The sequence below is a fragment of the Cherax quadricarinatus genome, chromosome 52 (assembly GCF_038502225.1).
Source record: "Cherax quadricarinatus isolate ZL_2023a chromosome 52, ASM3850222v1, whole genome shotgun sequence".
Taxonomy (NCBI): Eukaryota; Metazoa; Arthropoda; class Malacostraca; order Decapoda; family Parastacidae; genus Cherax; species Cherax quadricarinatus.
The window spans coordinates 16,213,442-16,230,951 of record NC_091343.1 but is presented as its reverse complement, the minus strand read 5'-3'; the positions used below and the strand labels follow the sequence as shown (position 1 = coordinate 16,230,951).

General features: G+C 45.0%; 1 protein-coding gene across 2 annotated transcripts in view; it reads left to right on the top strand.

The window, feature by feature from the left end:
• LOC138854216 (kielin/chordin-like protein) overlaps positions 1 to 2,328 on the top strand; it is a 3,558-nt gene extending 1,230 nt beyond the window's left edge. For both annotated transcript variants that reach the window (XM_070096095.1, XM_070096096.1), the window contains exons 4-11: positions 1 to 14; positions 95 to 330; positions 528 to 662; positions 761 to 931; positions 1,043 to 1,105; positions 1,191 to 1,299; positions 1,415 to 1,531; positions 1,774 to 2,328. The exon at positions 1 to 14 is cut by the window's left edge and continues 97 nt beyond it. In XM_070096095.1, the coding sequence (XP_069952196.1) occupies positions 1 to 14; positions 95 to 330; positions 528 to 662; positions 761 to 931; positions 1,043 to 1,105; positions 1,191 to 1,299; positions 1,415 to 1,531; positions 1,774 to 2,114 (1,186 nt within the window). In that variant the 3' untranslated portion in view covers positions 2,115 to 2,328. The remainder of the gene's footprint in view (positions 15 to 94; positions 331 to 527; positions 663 to 760; positions 932 to 1,042; positions 1,106 to 1,190; positions 1,300 to 1,414; positions 1,532 to 1,773) is intronic.
• Positions 2,329 to 17,510: the final 15,182 nt, after the last annotated feature.

The window sequence follows — 17,510 nt, the reverse complement described above, 5'->3', positions numbered from 1 at the left end:
CGTTAGAGATTGTTGTAAGAGTTGGTTTTCTTCGTTGATCTGTACTATATTCACTTAATTAATTAATACGCAAATGAACTAATTGCTTCCACAGGTAGCATGTGTACGGTATACAACGACCCTCACTTGGTGACATTTGACAACCATACGTATGACTGGCATGGCGCATGTAACTACACAATCACGCAAAATGACTTCACCTATACTCCTGACGTTGCTGTCTACAGTGATTTCGGTCGTTGCTGGGGATGTGCATCCTGCCTAACGACGACTACTTTCAGAAACGACCCACACACTATAATTACCCTCTATGCTGATTCAGTATTCGACGTAAGAACTTTGTACAGCCCTAGTTATTTGAGGTTCTATAGGATACTGAAATACCTTCCTTGTTAGGCAAAACTCTTGGGATATCTTTTTTTCTCTACATTTAACATCTTCAAAATTTTCGCTGCCACAGGTTTCACATTATCTTAATTGGTATTGAATCCTATTTCCCTTATTTGTTCTTACTCTTCCTATTTTAGTTTATGGTAAACGGTTCACCATACACCGTGCCGGAAAGTGGGATCCATTCTGTTTGGTCTTCGGATGGTCCTCGACCAGTACTAGCCTGGCGTAGGAGGAACTGCGTAATCCTCGTTGGATCCACTTGGCTAGTGGCAAGTCTTCGATGTTTGTATTTTCTTAAATAATTTGGTATTTCATGAGTTGAATGCTTCAAAGTTCTTACAAAATTCTCTTCTCACGACTCCAACAGCTGCATCACTGCCATCATAGACTGGACATATGGGCTCACCCCAGTCATACTGGGAGCCTCGACGGACTCTGTGGTCACTTTAATTTCTACCTCCACGATGACTTCACAGACCGCTTCTCAATCGTCCACAAACTGGACGCCTATCCTCGAGAATTCCCTCTTACCTGGAAGGTTTAGTTTGGCTTATTGAATGATTAATTTTTTTTTTACTTGTTAAAAAAAAAAAAATTATCCTGAAGTAATTTCAGTTTATCTAATACTATATTTTCTTTCTGATCCTAGACAAAAGATCAAACAAATCAGGATTGCAACCATCACGAAATCACTGCAGGCTGTCCGGCAATTGTACGTATAACTTGTTTGGTTAAATTAAAAAAAAAAAAAAAAAAAAAAAAAAAAAAATTTCGGGTAATAAATCCTTTATTTGCAGGGTAACCCGTGCCGTGCTGACTCTGCACAAATGGACGAGTACACAGCTCGTTGCAAGACGGTGTTGCTGCCTGTAGTAAGAAACAACCCTGATCTACATCATCATATCGGTGAGTTTACATTTACAAAATTTAAATTACTTTTAAACCATATTTCCAAAGTAATTAAGTAAACACATCTTTTCTCTTAGCACGTTTCTTTACATTACTTTTTTTTTTCCTCTAGGCTCTTGCGCATTCGACTTGTGCATGATGTACAGGAGCGGTGTGACTGACGTCGACTCATGGCTTCAAACGCTAGTGACGACCGTGGAAGATACAGCCCACCTGCTTCTAGGGAGAGGTAGGTTGAATACTAGTGTCTTCATCTAAGTGACATTATCCTTCCAAAAAGGTCGTCTTTGGGGTCCCTAGGCCATTACTTCACAATTTAATCTTTATCCATCAATCTACACGTACCATCTCTTGCCTTAATTTCTTATTCCCTCCCCCCCCTTTTTTTTTTTTTTTTTTTTTTTTTTCTCTCCCCACCTGCTGGTTTTGGACTTCTAAATATTTTTATAAAATAATATCTTTCTTTTACAGATGCATTCGAGGATGTAATTATTCCTGCTCGACTGGCGTCTAGTACAGTTACGGTTCTCACAACAATCCTCCACAAAGAGGTGGTAACATCTATGGTGACTTCACTAACGGATGGATTTTCCACCGTCTTGGTTTTCTATGATTACGGTGACGCTGCCGTCATCTCTACTCCTACCATGGATTTTTTTCCTTCCTACGATTATGACTACTCCTTAGTAACTTCTACCAGCAATACACTAGCCTACTACGATGACTCTACCGTGGTCTCTCCCCTTGCGCACAGTTCCTACGATTACGATGACTCTTCAGTGCAGCCCAACACTGTTCTCAGTCTACGATGAAAATACCATAGTAACTACGCGTACCGTCACGTACGGTTACGACGAGTCTACAGTTTCATCTTCTACCGTAAGATGAATCAATGCCTAAAGAGTTCACCTACGTGCGGTTCAAACTATTTGGGTTTTACTATAGTATAAACCCATGTAGCTGCTTTTATTACTGCCCCAGGCTGCTGTTTTAACTTTGTTCTAAAATATGACTTGTATACTTAACCTTCCCGCATTTCTTACCCTCGAGTTCCTTAAAGGTCAAACCCGAAATGGGGTAAAGTTAATCAGTTTAAGTCTTTTAATTTCGTGAATTCTTGAGGTTGGGGAAGTTTGTTACCCCAGTGGTAGGCAATGACGGTAAACCAGCCTATTAGGCCTCTGATCCTTTATCAAAGGAACTGAAACTAACCATTACTTCAGTTAATCATGCCTCTAGTTGTCGAGTTGTAAAACTCCTGAGGGTTTACTGCCCCTTTCTCCCCCCCCCCTTATCACCATGAATGCAAGTGTACCTCAGAACAGTTACTCGGCTAAGTGATGGCAACACTCGCAAATGCTGTCAAATTATCTTCCTCGCATCAACCCAGACTTATTAGACTCTAGTGACAGTTTTTACGGGTTTAGTGCTTTTTTTTTTTTTTTTTTTTCACCCCTACCCCGCTAATTTAAGACTAGTAAACCTTTTGGTTTAACTCTGGATTAGAGGAATGGAGAGGGGGGGGGATATGTAAAGATACGACTTCAGACTCTGACAGTCAACACCTGATTATTTCCAGCTGGTGGTCTTTTAAAGTATTCGGGAAGTTTTTTTTTTTTTTTTATAACAGGCTCACGCGCCTTTATTGGCTAGTTGGACAGTTGTTGGAAGCTATTATTCACCGCAGGGCAAGTCCTCATATATATATATTTTTAATTCTGCCAGAACTAAACCCTCGTGGAATGCCTAGACTCCAAAAGTCTTAAACTGTTGCCACTTTCTTTCCTCTTGTCCAGTCTGTTATTGGCATTGTGCTCAAATTCCTTGACGGGAGTGAATGCCTTAACATTCCCCCCTTTCCTCGTGACTTAATTTTCTTGCTGGAGGCAAGAAAATGTCAAGAGGAACTGCCACCACAACTAGTTACTCGTAGCGCTACAAGACTTGCCGAGTTAGTGGCAGTTTTACTTATTACTTCATAGGCGTAAAATATAAAAATTTGGTTAATAGGCAGTTTGGGGTTTGGAAGACTTCCCTTCGCTAAATTCAGTCTCTAAAGTGCTTAATCTCTACTTGTGTACACTTCAGCACTGAAATAGGGCGCAAATTTTTCAGTTCGTAATCTGAAGACAATCTAGATTTGACTAGAATTTTCCCTATTAAGTATAGTGCTCCGTGTGAAGCATCAATTCACTTATTTGTAAACAAAGCTACACGTAATGCCCCTTATCGTCCTTAGTGTCCAATAGTTAGGTTTCTAAAGTACGTTGCCAACTTTGATGGTAATTTTCATGACCTCCTACTCCCCAGAGACTTTAAATGCCCCGTGGCCTGGCAGGCAATACTCTACTCGGTGTCCGTGGTTCCATCCCCAGTAAGAGTGAAAACATTGGGAGTTTTCTTACACCTGTTCGCCCGTTCATCTAGGTAGTAGTTGCCTGGGTGTTAGTAGACCAGTGTGGATTTCACCCTGGGTGATAATGTTTAAGGACTTAAAATGGAAATGTCTCGGTAACTCAGTCTTGGGTTATCGTGGGTGGCTAACTATCCAGGGTTAAAAAAAAAATAAATCAATCATGCACAAATAACCCGCACAGAGAAGCTTCGGACGTTTCGGTCCGACTTGGGCCATTTAGTCGTAATATCTCTCTCTCTCTCTCTCTCTCTCTCTCTCTCTCTCTCTCTCTCTCTCTCTCTCTCTCTCTCTCTCTCTCTCTCTCTCTCTCTCTCTCTCTCTCTCTCTCTCTCTTTTTTTCCCCCCCACCCCTCTCGCACACATTTGTATATTGTTCCAGTCACGGTATAATACCGCTGTTTTGTCAAAACAATTATCACGTCTTTGACCTGTGGTGTGGATGTTAAGGCAACTAGCAGGCGTGCTGCTGCGGCGTAGTCTGCCGGTGATTCCCTAGTTTCATATAGGGACATTCCATTCTCAGGCTATTGCAATAATCTCTTGGACAATTTCGCAACCGCTGACAACCACGGTCAGTTGATCCATAACAAACTGCATTCTGTTGAACCTTGTTTGGGTTTCTGGTTATCGCTGTCGTGTTACGGAGACCACTCTCTCCCGCCAACCTATCGGACACGTCTTGCTCATGGGTATCTCATGAAGAGCTCAGCAACGCTGAGAATTAACTCCCGTTTGTTTCATTCCTGTCCTGTCTGTGGTAACGCAGAATTTACCTCCTGTGTTGTCACCGGAGGTACCTGTAGGGATCTTTCACTGCTTTCTATAAATGATCTAATATTGGTTATCACTTTGCTATAGCTTGTGCAGGCGCTGACGGTCGCCTAGTAGCAGCCTCGCTCCTGAATTGTCAAGTGGTTCCCCATTGGGCCATTACTCGTTGGTTTAAATATTCTGGGGCTAAAACTCTCCAAATTACTTTCGTCAGACGTTCTGTTGTCTGGTACTCCACTGTACCTGTATCGATCACGTGTCCCTGAACATGTGGTCAGGTTTCTCTGCCTTCTATTTACTCTCTGGCTGTCCTGGAAATCTCTAATTACGTAAAAGGTTCAGTGATACCCGGCATAACCTCTTAAAACTCTCGCTCATCTTTCGTGGATGGGCGGATCGTAGAAGTCTTAGACTACATTCAGCCCTAATTTTATCGAAACTAGACTATGGCAAGGAGATATTCAGCTGCCTCTCCCGCAACTTTATAAACTTAATCCCATTCATCAGGGATTGTTTGTCTAGGCGCTTTTGGTTCCTCGCCTCTCGAGAGCCTATATGCAAAGGCAAATATTCAATTCTTGAACAATCGCAGTGCTGCTAGTTTCCTCAGTCATTGTCTGCTCCCATGACCTTCACAATTCTTGTACATACAGAATAGTAACTGACGTCAGTAAAGGTCCATTATTTGTTTGTCGCCCCTGTTTACTCATTATATTTTTTTTTTCTTCCCCCTCTCGCTTGACCTCTGTTGCCCACCTTTGTTCATCTAGCATCTAATTTTTCTCTTCCCGCTTGGAAGGTTCCCACAGTGGTTCTTCCCCCACTGCCGTGTGCGAAAGCTCAAACACCTACAGGTAATTCTCTCCCCTTTTCTTAACCACTTCCGGTTTCTTTCTCGTACTGTTGCAGTTTACAGACTCCTAAATCCTCTGACGGTGTCGGATTTGCAGCATTGTTCCCGGACAGGTTTATAGTTCCTCCATGATTATCATGTTCCCAGACAATGTTGTGCAAGGTAGTTCATTAGATTCGGCTAGCACTTTCACAGCAGACTTCAAGGGGGGGCTCCTTGGCGTGGTGAAGAGGCTCTTGGTCTGAGGAATTAGACCTGCCGGTCTCCTTCCTCGGACCGAACTTAATTACCCCCCAATCCCCCCTTCCCTATCCCATCCCCTTTAACCTTTCCTCCTCCCCCCTCCCCACCCCTCCCTTTTTTGCCCTTCCTCTTTTTGGCCTTTGGGATTTTTCCCACAGGTGCACTAGTTCCTAGGTAGGGGAAAGGGTACTGGGGTCCATCCCATTCCGTCGAGGTTCTTGGCGGTGGCGTAGTTTGCCGTGGAATCTGGATCGCCTGGGAACGTCCCGATCCCCCTCCGGTATCCTGGAGAGTGGCTTTGGGTGTCTTTTGGGCGACAGGTGTATCTCTGGAAGCCACCTTTCGGATTCTGGGAGTGGTGGCCGAAGGAGGTATGCTTTGTGGCGGATATCTGGCAGCCCTCTTTTGTCCACCGAGGTAGCTCGGCAGATGTGAGGTTGCTATCCTGGATTGCTGGTTTACTGGCATGATGGGTAGGGTATGGCACGGGTTCCATGCTGCATCTATGCTACTTGTGGTGCTGAGGTCCTCTTGGGCACGGAGGGAGATTTCTGGCCCTTTCATTCCTCCTAGAAACTATCCCTCCCCGGTCCCCCCCCCCCTTTTTTTTTTTTTTTTTTTTTTTTTTCTCTCTCCTTTCTTTTCTTAAAGAAATAACCTAACCGTGGAGAACCCAATCCATGAACCTGGTACCCCCGGGCCCCTTCTTGATACCGCACCCCGTTCTGACCCCGCCTCGTCTTAGGATCACTCTTCGGACACTCCTCATGCCTCTACCTCTTGCCGGTGCCGTTTCCTCACCCGCTTCAGGTACTGAGGTCTCGACTGACTCCTTTGATTTCTGACCTCCGCTCTCCTTTGACTATGCTTCCGGCCTATGCGGCGGCAATTTTCGAATCGCCGGCCCATTCCACGTCGGACCAACTCTGGTCCCACACCTGAACGCCAACGACAATTACCTGCTGATGATACTTCTCCACCTCGTTCTTCTCAGAAGATAGACAAGTCCTGCACTCCCTTTCCATGCTCAGTTTCAGACGGCACAATGGACTAAATTCTTCACTTTACGACCGACTTCCTCTACCACCTATCTTTCTGACCACAGTATTGGCAAGGCACTCCTATGCCATGTTGGTAGATATTTCTTTTCATGCTCTTAAGAGTGGTACATGCATCATGGTACAGAATGCTACCCAAGCTCATGATTTTTCCCTGTTCTCGCTTCTTCGTATTCTCCCTCACAAGCCTCAGTATCGACGAGACCTCGTACGACACCTCCTCCCAATCGTCCCTCTACTTCTCAGAAGTCAAAAAAAGGTCCTTTAACCCCTCCTTCCCTTCTTCCACCTCATTTTACCTTCCCTGTCTCTGTACCGGGTTCTTCCCCTCTCACTGGCTCTGTTACAAGTGTAGAGGTTCACCACCCTCCTTGTACTCTACCTACCTCCTCTGTTCCCTCCCAAGTTTCTTCCTCTTCTGCCACCTCCCAGGTTTCTGCCTCTTCTGTCCCCTTCTACACTTCTCCAGTTCCCTCCACCCTTTCGCCCCTCCCCCTACCTTGGTACAGTCCATTACAGTTCCAATCTTTACTCATCCTCCCCCTACCATCTCCAATATTGTCTCCCATACAACGTCTCTGAATTCCGAAACACTTGAAGCAATCTCTGACTGATCCACCCTCTGGACACTGATCCACCCTCTGCTTCTCTCCTCTCCTCCATCTGCACAACTCATTTCTTCACAGTGCACTGTTCCTTCGCTGCTTGAAAGTTTTCCGCTGCCTCCGCATGTGAACTTTTCTAACCCCTCTAGTCCGTAGGAACCCTTACCTGCGGATTTCATCTTTATCATTGCCAATCATGGCCTATTTACAGTGGAATATACGTGGTCTCGGGTAATCGGGAAGAGCTTCAGATGTTACTCTCCCAGTTTTCCCCTGTTGGTGTTTGCTTACAGGAACCAAAATTACACTCTGCTGTTCTCTCTCCCATCTCAGGCTATAATTTATTGTATTCTTCAGATCCTTTTCCTGATGGGACCTTTAATGAAAATGCCCTTCTACACACTGATATTCCATACCATCAGCTATTTGTTCGTACTTCGCTGCATTACACAGCAGCCCGTATCCACTTGCATAGGTGGTATGAGCTCTGTTCTTTATCTCTCTCCTTCTCGGGCATTATCTATTCCGGATATTGCCTTTCTTGTTTCATTACCACCACCGATCCTGTTACTTGGCAATTTTAATGCCCATTTCCTCTGAGGGGGGGGGGTCTCACTGTGATTCCCGTGGCATTCAGTTAAAGGCTTTTCTTGCCCCCCACCCCCTCCATGTTTTAAATACAGGTACTCGCACCCATTTTGATCCTCGGACTCTCTCTCTCTTGCATCGATCTCTGTCTGCTCTTCCTCCGCTGCATTAGACTTCACCTGGTCTGTTCTCCCAGATTTACATGACAGCGATCATTTCCCAATCATTCTTACTTTCCCTTCATATTCACCACCTCTTTGTATCCCACGCTGGCAATTTGATCAGGCAAATTGGAACCTTTACTCACAACTGTTTTTAGTGAGGTTCCTTCTTCGTCCTCCATTGATGAGCTTTTACACCTCGTCCTCCGTTTTAACCGCAGCTTCTCATTCTATACCCCAAACTTCGGGCAGGCATTCTCAGAAATGCATGTCTTGGTGGTCTCCTGCTTGTGCTCATGCAGTATGTTTGAAACGCGCTGCATGGGGCAGGTACCGGTACAATAGAACCACGGAGAGACTTCTTGATTTTAAGCAGAAGTGTGCGATCGCTCGCCGTGTCATCTGTGACTCTAAACGCACTTGCTGGCGAGATTGTCTCCACCATCACCTCTGCTTCCTCTGAGTGCAGTCTGGAAAAAAGTACGAAAACTGAGTGGTATATATTCTCCTGACCCGGCTCCTGTTCTGCGGGTTGCTGGTGTTGATATAGCAAACCCACTAGATGTTGCCAATGAAATTGGTACTCATCTGGTCTGTATTTCTCAGGGGCTCCATCTATGCCCCTCGTTTCTTTCCTCAAAGTCTGCCAGAGAGTTAGCACCCTTGGACTTTTCTTCTCTCAGAGAAGAACAGTATAATGTGCCTTTTACACTTTAAGAACTGGAGGCAACACTCAGCTTGCTGATCATCGGCAGCTGGGCCCGACGACATTCATATTCGTATGCTACAACATTTACATCAGTCAGCCCTTGCAGTCCTATTACGCCTTTTCAATCTTATTTGGTCACAAGGAGTTCTTCCACAGCTGTGGAAATCTGCCATTGTTCTCCCTTTCCGCAAACCAGGCACTACGGGACATGAAGCCTCCCACTATCGTCCCATTGTTCTTACCAGTGCAGTTTGCAAAGTGATGGAACGCCTGGTAAATAGACGTTTAGTGTGGTATTTAGAGACACACAACAGTCTCTCCACTCGCCAATATGGCTTTCGTAAGGGACGTTCTACCATAGACCCCTTACTATGCTTGGATACGTATGTTCGTAATGCCTTTGCGAATAACCACTCAGTTATTGCTATATTTTTTGACCTTGAGAAGGCATATGACACAACTTGGAGGAGTTTACCTGGAGAGAGTTCCGGGGGTCAACGCCCCCGCGGCCCGGTCTGTGACCAGGCGGCCTGGTGGAGGTATAATATTTTGGCCCAAGCCCACTCCTTAGGCCTCTGAGGCAATCTACCATCCTTCCTTAAGAACTTTTTAACTGATAGACATTTCCGTGTTCGGGTTAATAATGTGCTCTCCCCGGACTTGATCCAAGCTGAAGGTGTCCCCCAGGGATGTGTTCTGAGCACAACACTTTTTCTCCATGCTATTAATGATTTGGCCTCTAGTCTTCCATCAAATATTTGGTCATCACTCTATGTTGATGACTTTGCTATTGCCTGTGCAGGCACTGTCACCTCATTACAGTTTCTCTCCAACATGCGGTCGACCATGTTTCCAATTGGGCCACCACACATGGGTTTAAATTTTCCAGCACTAAAACCCACCAAATTACTTTCACTAGACGCTCTGTCATCTCCGGTCATCCTTTGTACCTCTATGGCTTCCGTATCCCTGAACGTGATAGTCAAGTTTCTGGGCCTCCTCTTTGACCATAGGTTATCCTGGAAACCTCACATTACCTCTCTGAAGGCAACTTGTCACAGCCGGCTGAACCTTCTTAAAACCCTTGCTCATCTTTCATGGGGAGCTGATCGTCGAACCCTCCTTCGCCTACATTCCACCCTCATTTCATCAAAACTTGATTATGGTGACCAGATCTATTCAGCAGCATCTGCTACTCTCTCTAGCCTTAACCCCATTCATCACCAAGGATTACGTTTATGCCTTGGTGCTTTTCGCTCTTCCCCTGTTGAGAGCCTCTATGCAGAAGCAAACGTTCCATCCTTATCCGATCGCCGTGATGCCCATTGCCTTTGCTACTATGTACGCTCTCATGATCTTCGCAATCCTTCCATTTATAGAATGGTCACTGATATTAGTCGACATTATTTGTTCGCCGCCCCTGTTTACTCCATCCCTTCTCTCTTCGCCTTCATTCGCTCTTGTCTTCTCTTCAATTACCACCTTTCTATGTTCATGTAGCATCTCACTTTTCCCTACCCCCCTGGGAAGTTCCAGCTGTTCGAGTCTGTTCTTTCTCTCTCCCTTGCTCGAAAGCCCAACTGTCTATGGTCACTTCCCGCTCTTTTTCTTGACCACTTCCATTCTCATTCTCATGCCATTGCTGTGTACACAGATGGCTCTAAGTCTTCTGATGGCATAGGATTCGCAGCAGTGTTTCTGGACAGCGTCGTACGAGGGCATTTACTATCTTCGGCTTATATTTTTACTGCTGAATTGTATGCCATCCTTGCAGCACTTATCTGTATTGCATCTATGCCTGTGTCATCATTTGTGGTTGTCTCAAGACTCCCTTAGCGCTTTACAGGCTATACAGGAATTTGATACACCTCACCCCTTAGTCCTCCGTATCCAACTTTGGCTACACCGCATCTTTACCAAGCATAAAGATATTGTTTTTTTTTTTTGGGTCCCTGGGCATGTTGACGTACAAGGCAATGAACAGGCAGACACTGCTGTGCGGTCAGCAGTACATGACCTACCAGTTTCATATAGAGGTATTCCATTTACGGACTATTTTGCTTCGATATCTTCCCACCTTCACACCCGTTGGCAACAACGTTGGTCTACTATGCTTGGTAACAAACTTCAATCTATTAAACCGAGTATAGGTTACTGGCCGTCTTGTTATCACCAGTGTCGAGGTTGGGATACTACTCTCTCCCATCTTAGCATTGGCCATACTCGTCTTACTCCTGGATATCTCATGGAGAGGCGCCCTGCTCCTCTCTGTGAGAATTGCCAGGCTCCATTATCAGTCAGCCACATTCTGTTGGACTGCCCACTTTATCAACGAGCACGCAGAATTTATCTCTGTCGTCGTCTTCGCTCCGCTACTCTCTCTTTACCTTCCCTTCTCGCTGATGGACCCACCTTTCATCCGGACTCTCTCATTGACTTTTTTACAACTGACTTCACAAATTCTGATACCTTCAGCCCTTTCTACCTCAATCTCTTGCTACCCTCGCCCTCTACCCCCGTACTATCCCCTGCCCCGCCGTTTTCTGTAACCTACTGATCATCCCTCCTCCCTTCTGCTGCCCAATACCCTCACTTCCTTCCCTACCCTGCAGCGCTGTATAGCCCTTATGGCTTAGCGCTTCTTTTTGATTATAATGGAAGGTTCCTTGATGTTGGTGAGGGGCTCTTGATTTAGGGAATTGGATATGTGCTTCAGTTCCCCGAATTAAGCCTGAATGCCTTCCACATCCCCCCCCCAGGTGCTGTATAATCCTCCGGGTTTAGCGCTTCCCCTTGATTATAATAATAATGATGTAACACCCTTACTTTATCTTCCCTCCTCGCTGACAGCCCGACATTGACAGACTTCCCCTTTGACTTGACCAGCAGATTTGTTACACAACCTTTGATTATTTCCTTTATCAGTCCTCCCCGCCTTTACAAACTCTCCCTCCGTTATACTCTTCACCTTTCCTAGTTTCAGATCAAGAATATTAAAGTTCACACACCCTTCAGTGCTGTATGACCCTGGTGGGTTTAGCGCTTAATTTTGATTATAATGTAGGGATCTCGAGCAACATTTAGTCTCTTGGTTTTTAAATATTTATAAATTTGTGTGATAATGTTCATTTGTTTCCAGTTAATTTTATGGTTATATTCTCTTGGGTTTAATGTTTAAATTGACTATCAGTTTGATATTTTCTAAGAGTTCGGAATGACGTAAATGGTGGAAATGCTTTTAATGTCAGTACTTAAGTTTAGTGCTTTTCCGATACTTTTAGTTATATTTAGTTATATAACTGTTTCTGGAAACAAATGGCGTATACAGAGGTTACCATTTCCTCACTCAGCGTATACGCTGAGAGTTTACTTACAAATCCCTATCTTAGAGATTCAAGTATTCTTGTCTGATGGTAAGAAAGTTAACTGCAGCCTCGTTGACCCTAGTGTAGTCGATAGGTTTTAAACCCCCCTATTAATCAGCCTGTCTCCATCCGACGTGAGTGAAACCAATCTACATATCAGGACGAGGCTTTGTGCTACACGACCCATACGGTTTTGGAGCTTGTTTTCCAATAATATAACTTAGGTTTATGGCAATTGTGAACCTTGTCATGGGTTTAGCGCCCCCCCCCCCCATGATTATAATGTGAACCTTGTCACCTGAACTCTGATTTACTTCCCGATGGTATTTCATGGAGACGTTTCGTCCATTGGAGTTGCTGGTGAACGAAACGTGTCCAAAATTGCCCTAAACCTCGTGTTGTCTCTGGCAGGGCAGTGAGTGATGGTGACAGTGTTTCTTCTACCTTGATGGTAGACGGTCGGTGTGTTACAAAGATACCATTGATACACATTTCTAGCACCTCCTCCACTCCGGTTTAGCGCTTTCTGATTATAATAATCTCCCCCTTCTGTTGCTCTTTCCTCTCACCTTCCAGGTCTTTCCTCTCACCTTCCAGATCTTTTTTCCCACTTCTCACTTTCCAGGTCTTGTCCTTCATCCAGTCTTCCCCTCTGGTCATCCCTGAGTGACTGGCCACTCCGCTCCAGCGACCCCAATGTGAAGTTAGTGAGGCAAAGCCACTTCATTGTTCTGAAGATTCTTCCCCTGACCTCCAGCGATTCCGGTCACTCCTAATTAACGACACTGACCACCTGGCACCCCATTGAAGTTCTAGTGGCACCTCTTGGTCCTGCTGTGGCCCTGGCCACAAAATATCTCGCAAATGGAACTGACGACTTCACTAAATACTACATAAGTATTTAGCGTTTAGTTTTAATTATAATACTGAATACGAAAGCCATTGTTTACACTCGCACCACCGAGGGCGGTTGTACTATGAAACCAAGCTTTAGGGCTCCTAAACCCGGAGGGGCCCCTGAAGCACCTTTAGTCAACATTACTTAAAATTTTGGGGTCTACTGCATGCGAAGGAGTTTTTAAAAAATAAGTGTAATTTAATACAAAGAGGTTCCTTGATGCTGGTGAGGGGCTCTTGATCTAGGGAATTGGATCCGCGCTCCAGTTCCCTGAATTAAGCCTAAATGCCTCCCATCCCTCCCCATAATAATAACGTATGGTTTGTACGGGTTTAGTGCGCCTCCGACTCTTATTAATTCCTACGGGTTTAGCGCGTCCCTCGTTAAAATAAAAGTTAGGCCTATACTCGTATGGATTCAGACTGCCTACCATTCTCCAGTCGCTATATGACCAGATTTTTTAACGCAACGGCCGTCTCCCACCGAGGCAAGGTGACCCAAAAAGAAAAACAAACGCTTTTATTTTTTTTTACATAGTAATTTATACAGGAGATGGGGTTACTAGCTTTTTGCTCCCGGCATTTTAGTCGCATCTTACGACACGCATGGCTTACGGAGTAGTAGTTCTTCTCTACTTCCCCATAAATGTGATAGCAATAAACAAATCTGGCACTGGCACTCAGTGTCACACTGCCAGCATAGTTTCATGACGTATATTCAGGAGGAGAGCTGTTGCGTATACCTGGGGTATACCTTCAGGGTCGCTGTATAATCCTACGGGTTTAGCGCTTCCCCCTTGATTATAATAATAATAATACCTTCAGGGTGTTCCGGGGATCAACGCCCCTGCGTGAAGGTAGCTTGTTTATAAGATGACAGGTGAATCTTGCTTACCTCTGCATACATTAAAATGTCTTCCCCTCAAGGAAGGTGCCTCGGTGCCGGTGAAGGGCCCACGATTCAAGAAATTGGACCTGACCTCCCAGTCTCTGGACTTGACCTGAATGCATCCCATTTCCTCTGAGTCTAAACGAATTCTTCGTAAGAAACGTGTTTTCGTTCGTTGCGTTATGTAGATAATTAACTATATCATTTGAGTACGTATTCTGAAACTGGACTAAAAATGGATTCACCATCATCTCTCACTAGGAAGCTTGAAATGACGTTTCGGTCCAACCTGGACCATTATCAAGTAGTCATCAGTCAACTTGACAATAATAACGGCTTGACAAAGCTCCTGGAGAGCGAAACATTGCCCCAATAAAACTTGATAATGATCACTGAAATGTATTGCTATAAACTTTATTTCGTTCTCGTTTATTATTCTTTTATTTGACCATTTAGCTTGATAAACTTACCATGTGGTAAACTCACCTCGTTATTTATTTCCCTCGTTAGAGAGGACTATTTTTCCTCAACAATTTATTCCGTGTAGTTGAGTGTATCTTTTTAACAAACATTTCGAGGCGTGAAAATAAACTCTGTTATTACCAGTGTCATAATGGGAAGACTTGTAAAAAGTCTATCCCTTTGACGTTACTACGTGACGTTTGATAAGAGGGAATATGTTTCAAGAAGAGAAGAAGAAATGAACGTAGGCAGAAAGATGGTGTGAACTTTGGTAATTAATACCGACATATGAATAAGGTTTCAGGACCCAAACGTTTTCTGATAGGTCCTACTGTTTGCTTACGTGTTTTTTAAACCAAGCAAGTCAGGAAGCTCTAACTGTGGTCCCAAGATGAACAGGTCTAGCGCTCTACCGATTGGGCTTCGGGGCTTGTAATGGGGTAGCTGGTGAGGGGCTCTTGATCTAGGGAATAGGATCTGTGCTCCAGTTTCTTGAATTAAGTCTGAATACCTTCCATCCTCCACCCTCTTCCACAGGCTCTGTATAATCCTTATGGGTTTAGCGCTCCCGTGGTGATGATAATAAATTTCTAATAGATTAGGGCACTGGACCTGTTAATATCGGCACGATGGTTCGAGCCTCCAGTCTATCTGTATATTCATTGACAATCGTTTATTACAATTTAATCTGAGTGTACAACGAGATCAGTTTCCTGGATTGTGTATTAACGAATAAACTCTGGAAGACTAGACATGTGGCTGTAGGTAAGTCGTGGATAAATGGTTCAGAGAACCTACAAGTTGATAAATTAGACATGTGCAACACCTGGGTATCTTTATCAATACAGATAGCCAAGTATTGCACGTGTATCTAATTTATAGGTAAATCAATTACGTTTGACCAAGTTGGATTATCATTCAATGCAAAGCCGCTTGAGATGACCTTTCCGGCTGTGTCTCTGCTGCCATCAGCGCCACCAACATGGAATTTTCTCTGCATATTGCACAAGTTTTGCATGGTGTGGAATTTTTGAAAGGTCCTTCATAGCTCTTGCAATTTATAAACATATTCCTCCCCCCGTCCCACTGTAATGAGACACTGTAGCTTACTTCACATCTTCTTAGCTCCCTTTAATTCATTTAGTCATAATTAGACTTGACTGGCTTGGGCCAGTACGTGACTAGGACCTGCCTAGCATGGGCCAGTAGGTGACTAAGGCCTACCTAGCATGGGCCAATAGGTGACTAAGACGTACCTAGCATGGGCCAGTAGACCTACTGCAGTGCTCCTTTCTAATGTTCTTATATTTGTGTTCTGCAGGTGGAATTTTCAGTGCTTCCACTGCGAAGGATGAGTGGGAGTATAACACTTAAGTAACTAATAAAAAGGCACTAGACCAGAAAGGGAAACTTTATTGAAACAAATCTTGCCGACCAAGCTTGAAAAATACTGTCATGTAAATGGTATCTCATACCAACCAGTTGATGAATAAAACACATGTGGAACACATGATTATATTGCTGACACTGCCGACCCTTTTCGGCAATAAAGATGTCTAAATGTTTACTAATAAGCTTGAAAAGCTTGGTTTCTAAGCAAAACGTTGTCTGTGATGTCTGCGCACCTCTGGAGAGAAAAAAAAAGCTGATGACTGATGGTTTCCTCCCCTGGGAGTCACCTAACTTAGGTAGGAAGAGGCCACTCTTCACCCTTCAGTCGCCCCTCACAAGGGCAACCCACACGACACGATTATCCCACGCGTGTAATTAATTACGTAGATAAGACGCCATTGGAGGGCAGTGGAGCGGCGGATCCTTCGATCGCTTGTGGCGAGACCTGTGGAGGGGCGAGGGAGGGGGTGAGGGATGGGGAGGGGAAGGGGGTTGAAAAATGAGGGAGGGGAGGGGAAGAGAGGTGGGACGGGATATGTATACATAGAAAGTTGTATTTCTCTGTGTATGTGTGTAGAGTGTTTACCTTAATCCCTATTTTAGGGATTAATGTATTCCAGTTGGGTGGTGAAAAGATGACATGCAGTCTTGATGAGCCTAGTGTAAGCGATAGGCTTCAAACCCCATTAACAAACCAGAGAGGTTGGGTAAAGAGGAAGGTAGGGCGGAGAAGAAAGGGAGGGAGAGAGACGGGAGAGGGGACGAAAAATGGAGGAAGATGGAACAAACAAGGGGAAGACAAAGTTGAAAATTTAGACACATGTACAACATCTGGGTATCTTTATTGTAGACGTTTTGCCATCCAGTGGCTTTATCAATACAAATTCAAGGACGTGAATGGAAGACAGAAAATCTATACACAAAAGATGAGGTAATCAGGTCTTCAGTTTTGGAGTTGGTGTGAAGAGCACCGTAGTCGTGAAGATTCTGGAGCATAGGCAATTCTTTGTAGATTCACCGGTATAATCTCCCGGTCCGGCCTTGGCTCCCTGTCGTGGTAGTGTCTCAGACCAATGTCTGCCATGGGAGGAGGTACAAGTACCTCCTCATCTTCTGGGACTAGCTGTCCCCAGGTCTAGCCCCATTCCCTGCCCCCACAGGGCTCGAAGGGAGAAGCTAGGCACCTTGAGCTGCCACAAACCCCGTCCACACTGGGCTCGAAATGTGTGGCAGCTGCATAGCAGAAAACGATGTTAGGAGGTGCAAAGGCAGCAAGCACTACAGGATCCTTTTGGAGCCACATCCCAGCTTTGGGCATTAAGCCCGAGCGCTGGGAAAGCTCAAGAATGATTCTTGCTGTGTGTGTTGTTGCTGCTACTTCACTTGTCCGTTGTGCTCCTCTGAACACAGGCTGTTGTTTTAGGTTTGCCGGTACTTCCGGCCCGGGTCTTCTCCAGACGGCGACCCGGCGGTGGCCTCCCGGGCGGGGGGTGTCGTTCTTCTTCTTTCTTCTGTATATCTTTCTTGGGGCCCTCCGGTTGGAGCGTGACTTCTCCTGTCTTGCGGTGACTCCCCAGGTGGGAAGTATCTTCTCGTTTAGCATCTTCAGCAGCATAGGAGGGCGGAGGCAGCAATTACAGGGTTCGTTTTGGAGCCACACCCCAGCTTTAGCAGGCAGCAAAGTGCTGGTGAAACTTGCCTTCACGGTGATTGATCATTGACAGTCCTGCTAGGTGAGGGTACCGTCTTCGGCAGCCCCATTCTGGAGAGTCCTGAATTTCTTCCTTGTGGTGTAGTCG